The sequence below is a fragment of the Protopterus annectens genome, chromosome 9.part0 (assembly GCF_019279795.1).
Source record: "Protopterus annectens isolate FY-2018-M chromosome 9.part0, PAN1.0, whole genome shotgun sequence".
Classification (NCBI taxonomy): Eukaryota; Metazoa; Chordata; order Ceratodontiformes; family Protopteridae; genus Protopterus; species Protopterus annectens.
In genome coordinates, this window is record NC_056743.1 from 17209048 (window position 1) to 17230370 (window position 21323).

Consider the following 21323-nt stretch of genomic DNA (forward strand, 5'->3'; position numbering starts at 1 on the left):
AAATATTTCAAGACCAGAGGGATGTTAAACTCAATGAACCCAGTTTCCATTTAGGAATCGCTTAGAAAACCTCATTCATTTGTAAACATAAGATTTCTTAGTAACAGGATTTCTGGCCTCTAACACATACAGCACATCTTCATGAAACAAGTGTCAACACAGAGTTAAGACAGAGTCATCCAGGCTGTCAAGTGAAGTCTCTCTAAACTGGGGTGCACCAGTGACCCCCAAGACTGTGGAGCAGATCCAGAGTGAGGAAGTCTATGGTAATTGCCCTTGGCCAATAACAATAACAGGGAGAACCAAGATTGCTCGTGCCAACAGAGTGGTTACCACAATGATCTTTGCATTTCTCTTTGAACTTTCAGAAATACCTTGTGACTCAATGGAAACACATACAGGAGCACTCCCATGCAAAGGAATGAGAATGCATTTGTCCTCCAAGCAAGGCTGCAAGGATGTCTGGAACAGAATTTTTCAAACTGCCTGTTATGAAAGAAGGTGAAATGATTTGTTTGAGGAGTTCCCCACATCTGAACAAGATCATGAAACACCACTGCCCCGAGTTTCCACTCCAGCAGGTTTGCCCAGGATCTGCTTACTCTATTTGCCAGAGTATTCTGCTCTGATGGTATGATGCCTGAAGGGTCATAATACTGAGAAGCCTGCTACCTGGCTATCATTATCAACCAGCACACATGGTAAGACCTTGTACCTCCCCTTGTTTGGTGAGGGACCACATCACTGTGGTGTTGTCTGTAATCACTAGAACAGGACCAGGAGTCCAAGGTGAAGGACTTTCAAGCTGTGAATTACTGCAAACATCTCCTTGATATTGATGTGCTATCGAATGTCTTTGGGGTCAGAAGTGGCTTGCACTTGTATCCACAGTGAAACGGCTACCTGGCTATCATTATCAACCAGCACACATGGTAAGACCTTGTACCTCCCCTTGTTTGGTGAGGGACCACATCACTGTGGTGTTGTCTGTAATCACTAGGACAGGACCAGGAGAGTCAGGTGAAAAGGACTTTGATGTGCTATCGAATGTCTTTGGGGTCAGAAGTGGCTTGCACTTGTATCCACAGTGAAACGGCTTACCAGGGGAAATTAGAAGAAACTCTGGCCAGATTTGTACTGATGATGGATGGGGAGAAGTGAAGCCCTGGAGAGAAACTCAATGATCTCTCCAACACCAACTTTCATCTGACGAAGGGCAGCATCGGTAACTGGGCATCAACAGAATGGAGATGTTGTCTCCAATAATCAGGGGCACGCCACTGAATTTTTTTCATGTGAAGATGGGACAGTGATAGATGAGAATCATGGACACCATCAGTCCAACAATTTTTGGAAATTTCCTCACCATGGTGGCACTTGTCTTGGAAAAGTTCAGAAACACCATCTGGTATGACAGGACCTCCTCTTCGGGCATAAAAGAGAGTCTTTGTGAGGGTGTTGGACATGAATTTAAGAAGTTTAACTTGAACCTAAGATGGGAGAGTAAGACTGCGACCTTCCCTAATGATTCAACACTTGGATGCAGACTATGCACAGACCAACAAGCTGTCCAAGTTTGGGAAGAAGGGAATGCCCAGAATCCCAAAGTGGGCCACTACCCGAGCAAGGCATTCAGTGAACACTAGCGGTGCACTCAATAGCCCAAAGGGCAACAGAAAAAACAGTGTGTAAACCAGATACAACAAATCTCATATCTCCAGAAGTGATGAGCGATGGGGATATGATGACATGTATCCCTCAAGGTCTGTGGGATCCTCCGCCTCAGGTGACCAGAACATCCGGCTCTTACGCAAAAGTTTAAGCTTGGTTGCCGCCAGGTGTGTGGGACGTCACACGCAGGACCATAAACCGGGGGCCTTTAATGTGACGTCTGCAAGCACAGACTTCAAAACTGACTACCCAGTCAGACAGCAGTATAAGGAGTACCAAAGGGATGCCATCTGGACAATGTAATGAAGGGGGTAGGTGGGTGGGAAGTAATACTGCAACATAGAAGAGAAGGACATCTATGGTTATGGTAAGATTTTACACAACTAATCTATGTCCTTCTATTCCCATGTTGCAGTATTCTCACTGAGGGAGAGTGCCACAGCTCAAGAGGTGGAAAATGTGGTGGAAGAGTTTGCAAATTCCAGGAATCCATGCAGGATTCCGCTTGCAAATCCTGCCCTGGATCTGGAGATATGGTCAAATTTGTAATGTTTGGCAAAGGTATGTACAGAGGATCACAAGGCTGCCTCAAGAATGACGGTTGTGTCCAGACCTTTGTGGAATGCCCCAGAAGAAGCCACAGCCCTTGTAGAATGTGCCTTAACACTGTAGGGCAAGTCTTTGCCATGGTATGAATAAACAGAAGCAAACAGCTTTCCGTATCCAGGAGGAAATAGTTTGGATACTGCCTTGCCCAGGGCCCTGGGGTGGAAAGACACGGAGCTGACTGGACTTTCTGATGGCTTTAATTTTGTCCAAATAGAACCTTAATTGTCTGTGAACATCAACGGAGTGGAATACTCTCTCACTGTCATTTTGGAGAGAGGGAAAGAAGGTGGGTAACTGAATAGACTGATTGAGGGACAGCTCATTGACCACTTTGGGCATGAAGGATTGGTGCAAAGTGTCACCCTATCTTTGTGGAAGACTGTGTAGGGTGGGGAAGCCATGATTGCTTGTAAATCGGAAACCCTCCTGGCTGAAGTAAGGGCTACTAATAAGACAGTTTTCCATGTGCACATCTGCAGAGAAGCAGAGCTTGCTGGCTCAAAGGGCGCAATTGCGACTTTTTGTCTAGTATGTAGTTTAGGTCCCAAGGAGGAGGAATAGGTTTCCATTAACAAGTGTCACTGGGGAACAGAGGTAGGGTTCACAGAGAAAGGTGCTTGGAGGACAGACAAAGGTGTGCATATTGTAAATTTCTTAAATGCCTTAAACAGATGAGAACTACAAGTTTTCTTGAAGACATCTTCCAACCGTGGTATTAATGGAGGAAAGGTCTCAATATTTGGGGCCTCGTCTGCCATGAGATCATAAACGTTGTTGATCCTGGGGGCAGCCAGAGATGGCTCCCAACTGAATACATATCTAAATCTAGTCAACATTTGGGGAAAAGAAAACATCTGTTTGGGCATCTGTACCTGTTTATCATAGGAATCAGACTTACTCGACTCAGACTCAATTTCCTTCAAAAGGAGGATCCTTAACAGAGTGATCCAGTAGCGGAAGTGCCAGTATTAATCACAATCTGAGTATGCACCCTGTATTCAGCTGCATGAACAATGGATCTAGCCACAACTATTATTTTGGGTGAAATACAAAACAGAGACTGCTGTTCCATACACTACACCGGGGAGAGAATTCCCTGGGGGAAGAATGAATACTAGTAACAGATTCTGAACCCCTGTCTTCCCCCACACCTAAAGGGCTTGGTGCGCACATACTTGCAGCAGGCAATGGTACAGCCCTGAATGACATGTTTGACCCTTGTTGTCATGCAACAACTGTGGTACTACGACCACCCCAGGGGAACTGAAGGTAACAGAAGGCAAGGGGTCCAACAACCTGCCCAAAACTAAGGCTACTCGGGAATGAAAAGCCACAGGGTAAAGCCAAGACAAGGCTGAAACTTTGCTTCGGGTACCTAACTTGATTAAAAAATAAACATTATTTAATGCAATCCAAGAAAACTATACCAAAATTTGCATTTTTACCAATTCTGGCAACAAGCAGCAAAAATCCTGAGTAGGAGGGGAACAGAAAAAAAATACTACAGATAATGGATCAGAGATTGTACAGAATCAGAGGGTTTAAAATCTTTCACTTTCTTTTTTTTACAAACAAGACATTCCAGAAGACTGCCCACGATGGTATCAAATGAATGTGTAAAAAGCAATTTTCTCAGATATTTGGAAACTGCATCATACAGTTCCAAAGTTTAAACAGTTGTATTAGACCTATAATGACAGAAGACAAAAGCAGGTAAATGCAGATGAACCTAAGCGAGAGTCAGAGCTTGAAAGGTTTCAGTCAGTACAGGATAAAAAAAAGTTTATTGTGAAACGGACCTTTAGTGGACATTTCTGAAGAGTACAGATACTGCCCTACACCTACTCAGAGCACACAGTAGGAAAACTGATGCCTCATCTGATTCAGATACGAAATCTTCTCAGAAAAGGAAGTAGATAAAAAAAAAAAGACAAAACGCAACACACACACAAGGGGAGCATCATCATCAGAAGTAAAACCAAGCCCTATCCCCCATCAGTTCAGTTAGAGAATAATGAATTTAGTTGTATTATCCTTTAGATAGCCTAATAATGACTGACAGAGTGACCCTCCCCCTCCAAAAATAATCATTACCTTTCCTTGTCTCACTATCCCAGGGGAGGATGGGAGACCCTTTGGTAAAAGGACAAGTGGAGGCTAGAACAATGAATTTTAATTGGGGGGGGGGGGGATTACCATCAGTCACTGGATGGACACTACTTCCTTTCCTTCCTTTCCTCCACAATGGGATTTCTAATCTTCCGTGCCTTTGTCAAATGCCCAGGCTACGTCTAGAACTCTAATCACCTAGACTGTAGTTAGTGCTTTATATCCCTTTATGTCACTAGTGCTGAATTTTTATCACTGTTTTCACACTCTTTTCCATTTGCTAAGGATGACTTCATTACTGTCAGCTTACAGCGGGACTTGTACAAAACTGACAAAATTATTATTTTTTTTAAAGTCACTTTTTCCTTATCACTCTGCTAACCATTGGCCCCCTCTTGGCTAACTGTCCCATTCATACCTCTTTTTTCAGGGGTAAAAGCTTATCAGGAGGGGATTTCATTTAGGCAATTTTTATTTTATTTATTATTTTACATTTGTTAACCGGGCTAGTCTAACTGGATATATTTGCATTTTCAGCAGAGGCCCGGGGAGAAAAGCTCCACAAAGACATAGTAACTATTACATACGATGCAATAAAGAGCAGCATAAAAATATACTGTATCAGGAAAATATTATACAAAAAATCAAACTTATTGTATTCACAATTAACAGTTGTACAATAATGTACTCATCGTTCTTGGAAGCAAAACACAGGCAATCATTGCAGGTTTTCTTATTTTTAGCCCTAACCGAATGAATATGTCCAGTAACGTACCATGGTCCAATGTGTAGTGGGTGTCAAGAGAGGGCTTATTCTCTTCGGCAAGAGATAATTCCTCAAGAGTGCTTTGCCCCCCTCCCCCCCAGTAACGTACCATGGTCCAATGTGTAGTGGGTGTCAAGAGAGGGCTTATTCTCTTCGGCAAGAGATAATTCCTCAAGAGTGCTTTGCCCCCCCCCCCCCCCAAGACTGAAGACAGTTAATATTGCATTATTTCTCCCTTTCACAATGCCAACTCCAGCAGGCACTTGAGCCACTAATTGAACTCACATTACCCAAGTCGTAGAGCCTCATCACTGGACAGCAATGCAATTATCACACATCTGTATTAATATGGCACTTAAAACATACTGCTTTCCTTTCAAAAACTGCCACAGTCATGAAAGTCTAATAAAAGCAAGTGCAGGCTGTACCAGAGAAAATACTAATACCTATGACGCACTGTAGCATTGGTAAGATGTTCTTCAGTTGCATCAAAACTCTAAGGGAACAAGGAATAAACAATGAAATGATCACTCAGCCACAGGAGACAGAAATGTGCTGTTTATATATATATAAAAAAAAAAAAAAAAGCCTGCAAATTTCTCAACATGCTAAGATGTGTTAGGGTGCTGTAAACTCAGTAAGAGACATCTACTGTACAGTTACAGATGCAGTACCCGCTGCCACAAGTAAAATTAAAAACAAGCTACTGATACAAGGTTATCCTGTTTTTCCACCTGAGAAATGGTTAAGAAATGACTTACAGTTTCAGAGCAGTCCTTGGTCAATTGTGATTGTTTCTTAAACACAAACCTGTCTTTGCTTTGGCTCATTAGCAGCAGTACAAAGAACTGCTTGCTCACACCCTTGTTCTCCCCTCCCCTATTTATTACCTTAAGACAATCCCAAAGTTAATAAATATTACCTGCGGCAGGCACCATTTTTAAAATTACAACCACCCTTGTCACTATCATATGTTCATTTATCAGTTAACTCTGTTACCCGATTGTTTCCAGCCCCCTCATAAGAGCAACTAACAGGGTCTCTACCTGCTTCGCTCCTCACCCTACCCCCTATTCCCTCCCACCCCTAGTGGTCCCACCTTTATTACACTCACAAACCCCTCCCATCTTTCCAGTAGCCAACCACAGCGCTAACCCAACACTACCTCCTCCATCTTCCCACTACTATCACACCTCCTCAACTAACATGTACAAGCATACCTTACCTATGCTCACTGCATGCACTCTCCTTGCATATCTTACATCCTACCAAAGCTCCATCATTCCTCCACTCAACCACTACCACTGTACTACTACTCACACCACCACTCGTCTCACCCTCACTCAGCTCCCATCCCACCAAGTCAAGAAACATCCCTATGCACCCCCCCACATATTCTACCAACTATATTACTCAAACATAAAGCATCCCTACAACTTAACACAGTAACCCGTCCCACCATACCTATTACCCAAAGAGCACAATCATAAAGTTTCCCTTATAAACAAACACATTCAAAAACTGAGAAAACTAATACCCTCATGCATATCTAAACTAGCCCTAAGTGGAGATATCCACCCCAACCCTGGCCCTACCATCTCCAATCCCAATCCTTATAATCAGACTGGAAACCACAACTTCTCCCATATTACAGCCAAAAGAAAGCCAAGTGACTTCCTTCTACTAAGCCTAAATATTAGAAGTATATCCAACAAAGTCCATGAACTCCATGCCACCATAGACTTGTACTCCCCAGATATAGTCATCCCGATAGAAACCTGGCTAAAACCTCACATTACCAGTGAACAAATATTCCCTAAGAGTAGACCGGCTAAACAAGAAAGGAGGCGGTGTAGCTATAATACTTAAAATAGCATCTAAACATCCAGATCTTAAAATCATCAGCTCCACAAACACTCAATGAAGAAATAATATATACCAACCTCAAAATAAACCAAAACAAAACCATCGACATAACTGGATGCTACTTCCCACCTGTTCAAAACATCCCTCCACTAGAAAACCTCCTCAGCTGGTCTACCCACCATCTCCCCCATGAAACTATCATTTTAGGTGATTTCAATATTGACTGGCAATCCTGTTCTGGCAACCATCCAACCCATCATGTAAACCTTCATGGCTTCACCCAACTAGTCCAGTTGCCAACCAGGATAAATAAAAACTCCAGCAAGCACACTACCCTGGACTGGATACTAGTCAGTAAGAGCCCTCAGTCATATATAACAGGCTGCTTATCAGATAACCTCAGTGATCATTTCCCAACATTCCTACTCAAAAAATACCTATACCAAGCTAAACCTGTCATCTACCGTCAAATATGTAAAAACTAAACTTTAACCCACTCACATTCATCTCATCCCTCAAAGAATGTAACTGGCATCCTCTAAAGTACCTCAGTCTTGATGACGCAGTTTAATTTTTTTTAATGCTACCTTCCTGAGCATCCTTAATTACCAGGCCCCCATAAGACTTTCCAGAATGAAAGCACAACCATCTCCATGGCTACAGAAAACCACTAAGTCAGAAATGAAAAACAGGGATAAAGCCTGGGAGCACTGGTGCAAAACCCAAACCCCCTCAACTAGACAGAAATTCCTAGAACTACGCAATAGAGTCAAAAAGCTAATAAAACAGGACAAATTCCAATACTACCAGTCTGCCATAGACTCCTCCCAACACAGCCCCAAACAATTGTGGTCCTCCATAAACTCCTTCCTCCATCCAGGTAAAGTCAGTACCCCTCCTCCTAACATCCCTCACTCCTCAGAAAATATTGCTACTGCATTCAACACACCCTTCACACAAACCATACTATCACTAGCTAAACAACACAACCCCCCCCTCCCCTCCAACCCACACCTTCAACTAGTAATCTCGCCACTGCCTTTCGTTTTCTCCTGTACCTACCTCCAACATAAAAAACTCTTAACTAAACTTAAGCCCACCAGATTAGCAGCAGACAACCTCCCAAGTGAATACCTACAAATCGCAGCTGATGCTCTGGCCTACCCAGTATCCATCTTGATTAACCGATCTCTGTCAGAAAGTTACGTTGCCACACTGTGGAAAGTATCACATATAATTCCCCTCCACAGAACTAACCAATTACTGCCCCATAGCTATTCTCTCTCCACTCTCCAAAATACTAGAGAGATGCATACACTCTCAGGTCTCAGACTACCTCCTTACTAACAACCTCCTTTCCAATACTCAGCATGGTTTCCGTCCAAACCATAGCACCACCACTGCCTTACTCTCCTTTACTAACACTATCCTTCAGCATAAAAACAATGGCTATCTCTCCTCTGCTACTTTCCTAGACCTATCTAAAGCATTTGACATGGTCCCACACAAACAACTTATCTCTGTCCTCAATAACCTATCCTTCTCACAATCAGTCACCAAGTGGTTTCAGAGTTACCTGTCTGACCGCCAACAATCCGTTGTATGGCAGAATGACATATCTCCCCAACTACCTGTCTCCATAGGGGTTCCCCCAAGGATCCATCCTTGGACCCCTACCCTTCTCTGTTTTCACCAATAATCTAGCCTCTGCCACCAAACATGGCACACTCATACAATACGCAGATGACTCGACCATCATCTGCTCAGCTCAGTCCCTACCCAAATTGCAAAAAGTCACACAAGAAGCCTTTTCCTCTGTTGAAACTTGGTTATCCGATGCCCAATTAATACTCAACCCAAACAAAACTAAACTACTCATCTTCCAACCCACCAAACATACTAAAAACAACTCTCACTTTAACATCAGAGCAAAAGACAACACCACTACATACCCAACTGAACACACCAAATTGCTAGGAGTGGAAATAGACAATAAACTAAAATTTGACATTCACATATCCATGACCATAAAAAAAGTCCACAAAAAAACTAGGAGCGCTATACAGAAATAAGCATCTTCTCACCAAAGCAGCAAATATTTCAATAGCAAATTCCCACCTTATCTCCACCCTACTTTATGCCTCTCCAATATATACCAAGGCAATGCGATCTAAACAAGCTAGAGACCTGCTACAACAAAATCGCCAAATTCGCCACAGAGGCATCCTACCGTAGTCACCACTGTCTCTCACTTGCTGAACTGGGCTGGCTTGAACTCCCTCACCTCCTTCAATGGTATCAACTCTCACTCGCCCACAAACTAGTAAACCATCCACTAAATGTCCCATCCCTCCAGAATCTACTCCAACCCTATCGCACCACTAGACCACTAAGATCCAGCAACAAAAATCACTTGCAGATCACTAAAGCCAATAACTCTGCTGGTGAAGCACTATTCGCTTGCACCATAGCCAAATTATGGAACTCCCTCCCACCCACAATTACCTCCATACCATCATGCACCCACTTCAAAACTTCACTAAAAGCGCACCTAAAAACATGCTGGCTATACCCTTGCAACTCCCACTCTAATATCACCCTCCCCATCCAACCACTACCTTTCTTTCCACTCCACTAACTACCTTGATTATAGCAAGTTCAGATGCTCATAAGCCAGTACTTATTACACAGCTGGAATTTCTTGTAACATTTGTTAATGTCTGTTACGCACTTCACAGATAAAGATTCTAGTTGTCTACTGATGTACTATGTTCTTCATCTGTAAATATGTTGTAAGTAATTGCTATGCAAGTTGTTAATCGCTATGTAATCCAATGTAACTACTGTCTATTTTAACTGTGGAGCTTTTCTCCCTGGGGCTCCGCTGAAAATGGACCTACGTCCAGTCGGACACTCCCGGTCAACAAATATAAATAAATAAATAAATAAGCTCAAATGAACTTGACAACAAACTTGAAATAAAAGTGACCACAGTCAACTGGCCATCTTTGTCAGCAAAAATGAACTTTGCACAAGTTACTCAACCCTCAAAACTGCTACAGCCTGGCATCATCATCTATAACAAGGAGGAGGAACCTGTAAGTGTCATAACTGATAGTCCCCCCCCCCCACCCCACATTAAGAATGCTCTCCACCTAGTAAAGGCTCTTGTAAACATTCTAGGTCTGATAAAAATGTTTTAAAAGTATAACTCTCTTTACAGGACTGCACATCCCATTATAATTTCAAGAAAAATGTACATGCTGTTATACCTTTCCAAACAAATGTCAAAAATCTGAATAGATTCATAGTACAATTAATGTCCCCCACCCCCCGACTGCCATCTTGTACCAACATATATTGCTCATCACTTGAGAGAAAAGCTCTCCCTCTCATCTATCTATCTATCTATATATATATATATATATATATATATATATATATATATATATGGATTCACTTCAGAAGCCTGAATGATCACAAGCCTGAATTGAAGACGAAAAGACTGAAATTTCAGAAGCCTGAAAACTCAAAAGCCTGAATCCCATAAGACTGAAAACAGACAGGATACAGCTACTGACTGAAGACAACACAAAACAGATTATATTCCACCAAATATAAGCAGGGGGGTAAGCCTCCCTGCACCACCTATGGGGGGGGGGGCTGCCCCCTCCGATACACACACACACACATATATATATATATATATATATATATGTAAAAAATCAACTCCAAGATTGCACTTCTCTACACTAAAGTACAATCTCAGAGTTGATATATTTAATTAGTAGTGTGTGTGTGTGTGTGTGTGTGTGTGTGGTGAAAACTGCTATCCTTTGTCTTGTATGTTTTTTGTGTTCTGTATATTTTCAGTCTTATGGGATTCAGGCTTTTGAGTTTTCAGGCTTATGAAATTTCAGGCTTGCGATCATTCAGGCTTCTGAAGTGAAACTATATATATATATATATATATATATATATATATATATATATATATATATATAAATATAAAATGTATTTCCATGCACACTGTACCTCAAAACAAGCACAACAACCAAAAGCAACTGCACCAGTCGATATGGGGAAAAGGGAACGAAAAACAAACAAAAATACTCAACTAAACAGAGAGATGATATACTATAACCCGCCTTAAGCAGTTCAATTTTCTGCTTATACATTATAGTTAAATCTTTAGTCTGTGCAGCCCAGATGCTCTTCAGTCTTTAATAATTGGTCTTTTACTGGGACACTCAATGACTGAACGATCTGCTTTGAGTCCCCTCCTTCCTAGATGTGTTTGAACAAAGGTGTAAGCAGCTAGCAAACTGTTCAATTCCCATTAGAAGAGGGATAATGACAAAGAGGAGTGGCCTGGGGGTAGGCATTAGGTTCAACAAGTTGCCTACAGGTGATAGGTCTCAGTGAGCAAAGGAAGGGCACTGCAGCCACCATGGTGACATAGTTCACATATTCCCCTGCTCTCACTCATTGCCAGGATGGAGGTAATGCCACCAAGCACCCTCATGCCTACTCAAACAAGCCAACAGCGCTCACCCCAGGTGAAATCCACAGAATGGATGAACAAGTGGGTACTGTCTGACCAGGGGAAGGCTTGCTGGCCATTAAGCTTGCAGACCAGAATCACCTAAAAACTCCCCAAAAAATATAACACACAGTGCCTAAAATGTTTTCTTTGCACAGAAACAAAAGTCTCACCATTATAGCTCCTTTCTCAGTATCCTTGTCAATTTTTCCCTCTGACTGAGCAATTGAATGTTTCATCACTTTGCGGAGGTGCAACTCCAGATCAGATTCATTTTTATCTTCTATCAATGACAGGTGATCCATGATCTGTTAAAAAAAATATATATACAAGTTACACAAGTGCTCACCAGAAAAGAATGTAGCTAATCTTAGGTGGTATATCAAAATGAAGTGCTCGACAAACAGACCAGATGCAACTTATCAGTTTATAAGCTTCTACTTCACAGAAACTTCAGACTATAAAACAATCCTTAAATTAGCCCATAAAGCATTTGCATCTTTAAAGGTGCAAACTCAAACTTGTATAGAGTATGTGAAATGAGTAATTAAACTACTTAAATTTACCATGTGCAAACAAACTCCCTTACGACAGCTAGCGTATAATATATAATCAAAGTCTAATTTGTCAAACTAAGACTTTGAAAAATAATTTAACTAAGAAAATTACAGTCCTACTCTTCACCTCAAACATTTCTAGGACTTGAAACAAATCAGTAGAGGCTTAATGAACTCTCTTTTGAAAGTTTAAACAAGGCATTAGCTGCTCTTACACTTTTCAAACCACCTTGAGTTCTTTTTTCTTGTAATATCTGCAAGTTGTTTGGGTTTCTAATAGCATGATGGGAATGGACCCTATTCCAGTCAAAGTACAATTGAAGTTCATGAAATTAGTATTGTCATAATATCTTTGGTATTACCCAGAAGTGCTCTTCGCAGCACCTGCAATGTGCCCACTAATGACGACTCCTGCAATTCATATGGAGTTACATGTTTGGTAACATCCAAGTATGATTGTAAATTATTTTTTTAAAAGACCTGTTGCTCTTACTACTACTGGAACCATCTGGGTTATCTTCCTTCCACATTCCCCTTGTTTCTGCCTACAAATCCTGGTATTTTATGACTTTGTGTCTCTACATGTAAAACACTGTAGACACTGGGTGCAGCAATTTCACTGATCAATGTTACTTTTGTCTTTTTTTTCATGGACTACTATATCTGGTTTTCTTGCATCTATTGTTTGAATTGTTGGTAATGGGTGATCCCATGCGATATAAGCCTCATCATTTTCTATGCTTTGTGGTTCATGTTTCCAATATTATGATGTTTACACAATCCCCACTGCAACAGTCTTGCCACATTACTATGCCCTAAACAGTATATAGGCCCTAGGCCCTCTGCTATTAGTATATCACAACCAGCAACAAGATGTGCAACTGTTTCCAGTTCTGTTTTACAAAACCTACATTTGTCTGTTTCTCCCACATGTTCAATGGACTATGTAAACCAACGTGTACATACCCAACTGTCTTGGGCCACCAATATTAATGTTTCTTTTACTTTAAATTCACCTCTCCTTAACCATTCCTGCTTTCAATCCTGATCAATAGGAGGTAGTTCCAAAAGTTTTCTGTATTTGCAAATGTTGTTGTTTGTCTTTCGGCTTTTCCTAGTTAGGGGTTGCCACAGCGGAACTCTGGTCCACTAATGATTGGCAGTAGATTTTCACGAATGCCGAGGTGCCAGCTCGACGACCAACCTTCAACGAAGACATCGCGCATTTACGCATGTCTTTCGAACGCCCATCCAACTGCGGGGAGGACATGCAGACTCCACACAGAAGGCAGTCCTCACACTTCAGCCGAGAATCGAACGGGAGAACCTCTTGCTGTGAGGCAACAACGTTACCGCTGCACCACCGTGGATGTATTTTCTGTACTTGCAAATCAAAAAAAGAAAGAATATAAGGTGTAGTATCAGATGAAAAGGCAAAAAATGTGGAAAATTCATAAATATATTTCTGTACTTGCAAATATATTTATGAATTTTCCACATTTTTTGCCTTTTCGTCTGATACCACATCTTATATTCTTTCTTTTTTTGGCACACTCAGTTGCTGCCAGATTTTTATCTGCTTCTGGTTTGATTTCCATTCCCGCCTGACACTGATATGCTTCTGCTAAACCAAACAGGGAAGTCATTTTAGACCATAATCTCATGTTTTAAAACTTTTACTATGTTTGGGACTTGTGAGGTCAGCAGATATATATGCAGTCCTAGGGCTGCAGATCTATACACGTAATAAATTTTGAGGAGGCCTATACCTCCCTCCAGAATGGAGAATATATAATCTTGGTATACACTGAATTTTATAAATCATTTGATACGCATGGAGTATTCTTGCCTTCCTGTCCAACTGAGCCAACACCTTTTGGGGCAAGTCAATCACTCCAAAACTAAGTTAGGACAAGAAAAGCAAATTGGTTTATAGCTTGGACCTTGTTCCTAGATGCCAGCGCTGTTTTCAGTATTAATTTTAATCTTCTAAAAGTTTTATTGGCATTTGTTCATGTTTTATTGTTGATCCTTCAGGAATTTCCAAATGTGTACACTCCTTCTTGCTCAAGTTCCTTTATATCACATTCCTGTCCCATAATGATGTGCTCTTGCTGCTACAGCTTTCCCACTTTAAATGATGCTTTTGCACATTTATCAAGACCAAATAACATTCTTATATCATCTGGGAAAGGTTTGACCACTTGCAGTTGTGCTTTCAGTTCCTCATCTGATGAGCTATACAGTTTCAATCATCCACAAAAAGAAGATGAGAAATCTCTACACTTTGCTTTCTGGGAACCAAACTGTAGCCATGACCTAATCTGTTAAGTATAATGGGTTAACAGCAAGACAAAAGAGCAGCGGTGAAAAACAATCACCCTGGAATATTCCCCTTTGTTGTATCCCTGGAATGGTTTGCCCTTTATCATGGCTTAACTGCAAAGTGGTTTGCCACTGTTTCATGGTTACTATTTGTTTGTATCTTTCGGCTTTTCCCGGTTAGGGGTCGCCACAGCGGAACTCCGGTCCGCTAATGATTGGCAGTTAATTTTTACATACCGGCTTGCCAGGCCTGACGCACAACCTTCAACGAAGGTACGCCCATTCACGCATGTCTCCACACAGAAGATGCTCTAGCTGAGAATCAAACTGGACAGCGTCTTACTGTGAGGCGACAACACTACCGCAGCACCACCACCGCGGGTGTTTCATGGTTACTGTAATATAACCTATTCTTCTACAATCACACTGTAGGGTGCATCATGTACATTAAGTACTCATCCATGAATGTAGGATACTATCAAATGCTTTTCTGTAGTCTTCATGCCATACTTTAATTCTTCCCCTTTTTACAGTTCTACATTATGACCTTATTTAACAACAAATGATCCTTTGTTCCATACGACTTTCTTTTATCACCTTTTTTCTCTATTACCATGATTGAATTTTCTTCTAAATGACTATAAACTCTGCCAGCATCAATTGCAGTCTATAGTTTATACATCGGAAGGCAAGTTACTGGTCTACAGTTTTTAGTATAGCTTGCTGGTTCACACTTGAAGAGTATTGTTTTTCGTGTTAACCAGGTTGGCGTCTGTTTGGGGTGCACATAAAACAATTCTTATTCATGGCTAAAACGTCATGAAAAAGATGTTAAGACTTTTAGCCTGAAGTTAGGTACTGCATCTGGACTTGGGGGTTTCCAATTAAGAGCTTTTCTGAACTTTGTTTCAATTTCTCATAGGTGGTTACTAGGCTAGCAGCCCCACAGCCTTTACAAGCCTATCAATTTTAATCCCATGCATCTCCATTTGTTCTTTTTGGGTAGTTCGCAGAACTAATTCATGAACAGAGTGGGTCTGTGAACAACAGTGGCTATTCCCTGACCATGAGGGATATGCATGCCATTCCAGGGGTGAATTTGCAGTTTCCCGTCCAATTATCTAGGTTATGTTTGAACAGGGTCAATGAGGAGCTCTGTTTTACATGAGCAGGAAGTCTATTCCAGAGATCTGTCAATCTCTGTGAGACATGTCTGTCTCCCTAGCATGCTACGCTGAGATCCCTAGAGCGAGTGACTCTTGTGCCATCTGACTTGCGGATGTACAGCATTTCCATTAGGGCAGAGCTGGAGATTGCCCTACAGGTCAGGCACAAGTCGCCTATCAGCAGCCTATATGATACAGAGTAAACTGACAGTTTCAGCCTGTCCATGTAGGTCATGGTTTGGAGTCCCTGTATTAGCTTTACCTCTGACAGTTACTTCATCCCATTTCATATCCTGCACATTTGAACTTCTTATTCTTTTACTCCTTCTATCCACTCAGCACCTTTAAGTTCCACAAGATCCTCATAGATATTTCTCCAAAATGCATCTATTTCTTCTGTTTTTAGTGGTTTCAATTCCTTTTGCCTTGTTTCCGCAATTTACTACAAAACATTTTTGCATCATCAAATTGTTTATTTTGTACCTTTCCTTTATATTTATCTGTATCTTGTCTATTTTTTTTCTGCTTGTGCCAATATGTTTAGTTTATTATCTGCGATAGTGCATGATAGATCCAGATCTATTCTGTGACTGCACATTGCTTTTATCACGTCCGAGTATTTTTGTTGATCTGTTCCTTTTTCTGTACTCTTCTAACAGTGACACTTGTCTTAACTGTTTTAGAGTTTACTCTGATAATTCCATGAAGGCATTTGATTTCTCCCCTTCCTTTCCCTTACTGCTCAGTGTTGTGGTAAGACTACCTGTTATTAATTTAGCTGCACAGTAATTTATCCTATTTATTTCTGTTATATCAGTGAATTTCTATGAATAGTTCTAATTACTGTGTTCATTTGTTTTCACCTTTCTATTAACAGGTGAGCTGGTAATAGACCACTAAAGTGGAGTACTTCTACACTCCAAAACTACAAACTACCAGATGGTAATTATAGTGGTAGCTATGACTCCTTCTCATGAGAAACGTCAGTCTGGATTGTTCTCGTCTTATCAATGTCACCTGTGCATCACAATCAAATGGACAACCCTTCACATCTCTGAATTCCCATTCATGCAACAACCTTCTGAATTACTGAAGTTTGTGTTGCAAACTATTGATGGTAGGACATAAGGCAATCCTGCCTGAAGACTTGAATGCAAAAATCATACCTGCATTTGTCTGTCCATTTTATTTAGTTATTTATCCTTTGTTGAACAGTCCCACTAGGCTATTTAGCAGCTTCTTTTCAGGGGAGGTCCAGAATGGTAGTTATACTAGGACACCTGGGAACTACCCTCTACTCTTTTTGATAAGCACTATAGAATCCTTTAACATCCACCTGAGTTACCACCAACTCAGGCAAATGGGACCACAGTTTAACATACCGTCTAAAAGTATTTCAATGAACTTGCAATAAATCTAGACATACAATTCTCTGAACTGGAATAAATCGCTGCCTACTTGACACCATGGATAAAGATGCTCTCCACTAAATGACTAACCTATCAGTTAATGTCTCCTCCTCGGAAAAGTTATGGTATGCATTACATGAAAAAAATCAGAACTACTACACAGAAAAAAAATCATGGCCAGTTCATTACATCTTTTGCTGCACTTTACTCTGCAAATTTCATGAATTATTTTTAAGACCTGACCGAGAGCTACTATTTAGCAACTTCTGAACATTAAGCAGTGGATACACTTTCTTCCTTTAAATAAAAGAATTTAATACATTGCAGGTTTTACTCAGTCTATCCTTTTGCTGTATCTTTTAATATCTTTATCTGTATCTTTTAATAACTGCATTTCTCAGTGCCAGTAAGTCTCCAAAGTTATTTTTTCTTCTGTCACTGGTAAACATTGGTATTTTATAAATATTAAAACTATGTATTTTCTATGACAGTGCTGGAACATACAGCTGCAGTAACAAGGCCTACAGGCATAAAGATAGCGTGGCAAATACATTTCCAGACCAATTTGGCTCTTCTTTCTACCTAGTAACGTACCACTGTTCTCTTGTGTGCAACATGCTATACAAAGCAGGCAAGGACAAGTTGCAACCACCTCAGAAGATAGGAGATGGAATGTAACCGACAGAATCCTAAACTACTCCTCTTCTGAGAAGTCTCCCTCATGGGAGCATAACCCCCATAACAGCCCCAAAGGAAGAACAGGACCTGGATATCTCATCCATGTTAGAGTCTCTTGTGAAAATTTTATGGGAAGACCAAGTAGCGTTATCACTGGTGAGGTGGTGGAGGGAGCCTGAGAGAATCACCCTTGCAGAATAAGACTCTGGTACTGAAAGTGGTCTGCAAGTCATTTTTCTAGAACTATCTTAGAAACTTTAGATATTATTTTTAACTTCAAAGAGAAACTATAAGCTAGGAATCCTTTCAGAGGGATCATGTTTTATCCATGTAAAACCTCAACTGTCCATGTATGTCCACACAGTGATAGAAGTATATGCCAAATCAGGAATAACAGAGGAAGAAAAAAGGAAGATGGTAATCTGGTAGGGTTGCAGTCAGCTAATATTCTGAAAAAGAAGGATTAATGACATACAGACCCTTAGTCTAGAGCAAATGAAATAAGGGATCTCCTTAAATGGTCTGTGACTCCAGAAATTCTTCTAGCTAAGGTAAAGGACACAAGGAATGGTATTTTCCAGGAAAGGCACTGCAAAAACTCAACTGAAAGCGCAAGTGCAAAGAGAGGCAGTATTAGTTTATCCAAAACAAAGTAAAGAATTCACAAGAGAAACAGGACCGTTTAATGGTGGCCTCAAAATGAAAATACCTTTGGTAAAGGCTGTACATACTTCTAAAGTCACAGATAAGGATTCAGCTCATTCATCAGCTATGTGGACCTTAACAGATGAGTAACTACCTCAGCTTAGAGTCCGATGTGAGTAAAGTAACCCAAGAAAGAGGGGAATGAAGCAGACTAGGCGCATAAGTGGCGCATCTACCTTCCTTTACTGCTTAAAGTTTTTGGAAAAAATTATTTGACCTACCCTGGAAGACTAAAATGTTATTAACCATTAATGAACCTGGCAAAACCAGGTGGTTATACAGTAGGGAATAAAAACTGAGGGTTGGGATGAGGTTTTCTTAATGGATGGGACAGGGAAAAAAACGAGTGGATGAAGGTGGATAGGATCCTCCCAACAAGTGCAACAGAAGCAGGGGAAGAACAGCTGCTGAGGGCAAAATGAGGCTATGAGCTTGCATACAGGGAAGAGCCTTGAATAGAGCCATGAGGTCAACAAGCATCTGAGGTACTTCACCACAAACGCAGGCAGGATGGGTGTGCCCTTTCTGGAGGGGATGGACAGTGTCTCCCACCAGACGTGTACTACAACTCTGATGACAAGGTTTTGGTTGGAAAATTGAGGACCATAATGATGCAAGGAGCAAAACCCAGGATGACATAAGTGCTAGTGATGGCAGACACTTTTTGGCACATGGGGGTTACGCACGCGTTGACAGAGGAGCACAAGTCGTCTTTAAATTGACCAGTGCACACATCACAGCCAGGTGCAGTATTAGGCTATGAAAATGCTAGCACTGTTGGGATGCCAGAGGAAGCCTAAAGCACCCTCATGGTTGCTAGGATGATACCTCCCCTAGACAATGTAATGTTTAGTAAAGCAGAGGGCTTGATGTTTAGCTGGCCCAAGGTTAAAAAAAAAAAAAAAAAAAAAAAATCATACAAATAACTGGGCTGTGATAAAGGCTTTGGGCTTAGATTGAAGAGCTTTGCTTTCTGACTGAATCTCATGATTAGAAGAAATAGGGGAAACTGTAAACGACTCGAGGTGCAGCCACTTCTAGACCAGATTATTGCATCTCAGTGGAGAAATTAGAGAGTAAGAGCTGCCATACTTTGTAACAGGTGGCGAGAGAGACAGGTGTAAAAAAAAAACCTTCTATGCCACTGACAGGGTAAAGGAGCACTCCAGGATGGCTGAATTGGGCATCTGGCCATATAGGGCGTCACTTGGCCAGGAAAGCTGTTCCAACTTGAATCCCCCCCCCCTTTCTTTTCAGTATGATAAATTAGTAGCTGTTCCAAGCAGCCATATCAGCAGTACCCTATAAGCAAGGACAGCAGAATTCTTAATTTCTAGGATACACTCAGCCTAACCTGTGGGACTTCATGATTTGTCGTTTAGATCATGGTGGCTGGTACCAAGCAAGAATCACAGTCTGAAATCATGGAGGGTAATGGCCACAACAGTGTCGGAAAAGCAAGGGTCTGAAAGGAATGGTACAGTAGGCATGTTTTCTGTTATTTATCTTTTGTATCCTGGCAGGCAAGCAGATATTCATACCTTTCAACCGTTCCATATTTTACCTGACATTTCTGCCTCCCCAGATAAACTGGATCTCTAGTAAAATCATGGAGTATTAAGTCAACCCATAATGTCAGACAGTTTCATATTACTTACACTTCAGAAAGTGTGTGATGAAGCAAACCCTTTTCTTCTGGTTAAACATTTTAAACCAACAGTCACAGATTTTGTCTCGTATTTCTGGTCAATTCCTCGTAAAATCTGTAGTTTTCTTGCACATCAAGGCTGCTAAATAACGACAGACATATGAGTTTCATACTTTGTATACTTTCAGAAAATTCATGACAATGCAAAACTTGTTATTCTATCAACTTTCTAAGTATGGATATTGTGGGTCGACAGTTACTGAATGCGTTACCATGTACCCCTTAATTTACCAACTACTTCTGTAATTCCTGGGGCTGTCTATTAAGGAAAATGTCTGTCCACTCTTTGTTCACTACTGTGGTTTTGAAGGATTAATGTGTGATTTCGGTGAAGCAACCTGGAATACTTTGATATGAGGGGCTATTTGAGTGGATCATAGTTGAAATGCATTACATGGCCATCACATTTTTATTACAATCAGACATATGACGTACACACATAAGGGCCTATAACTGCTGGATGTGAAGCTGTCTGTGGATAAACTGATTTCCCTTCTCCTTTGCTCAGTTTGAACAGTCACAAATCTGACTTTGCAGGTCTGGTGTGCATTTCTGTGATGCGAGATGGATTACAGATAAATTTGTCTAAAAATAAATCACTATGACTTGTACTGTGTTTAACCACAACTAAGATTTGACATGCACAGAAATTAAAAGTGGTGGTGATTGACAAGGATACAGACCATCTGTTGGTAAAAGTGATTTACCCCTACTGCTGCTGTTCGACTGCTTTTAAAGCAGCCACTTCTCTGGTGTGGCAGTAGTGGTGTCACAATATACTATATTTCCTAAAATCCGTGTAAAACTTGCATTGCTATGGCTTTGTGCGTGTGTGTGTGTGTGTGTGTGGGGGGGGGCTGCAGTGTGGTAGCATAATTTATGTCATTTTCCATCACAATCAGCAGCACTGCTCATGGTAAGCATTTATCTTTGGTTGCCCGTCAGAAGGTAATGGAAAGCAGCAGCTTATAAGGCACAGTGGTTTAGCAAATAGTAACGCCATTTTACACTTCCAGGTTCTGACTGAGGTCTTGGCTGTGGCTTCTTCTGTGCGGATTATGCATGCTCTCGCTCTCTCTTTGTGGGCTTACTTATATGCATTGGATTTTCTCACCACTCCAAAGACATGCTACACGTGAAAAGGCATTCCTCCAGTATCCCTGTAGGCAGGAATGCAACTTGTACACACTGTTCGTATGGTGATACACCAG

At 41.1% G+C, this 21323-nt stretch overlaps 1 protein-coding gene across 1 annotated transcript in view; it reads right to left on the bottom strand.

The window, feature by feature from the left end:
* The window catches only part of CKAP5 (cytoskeleton associated protein 5), a 4315141-nt gene that overhangs the window by 438403 nt on the left and 3855415 nt on the right, over positions 1–21323 (bottom strand). The window contains exon 38 of the mRNA XM_044084803.1: positions 11738–11872. Coding sequence (XP_043940738.1) covers positions 11738–11872 — 135 coding nt within the window. The remainder of the gene's footprint in view (positions 1–11737; positions 11873–21323) is intronic.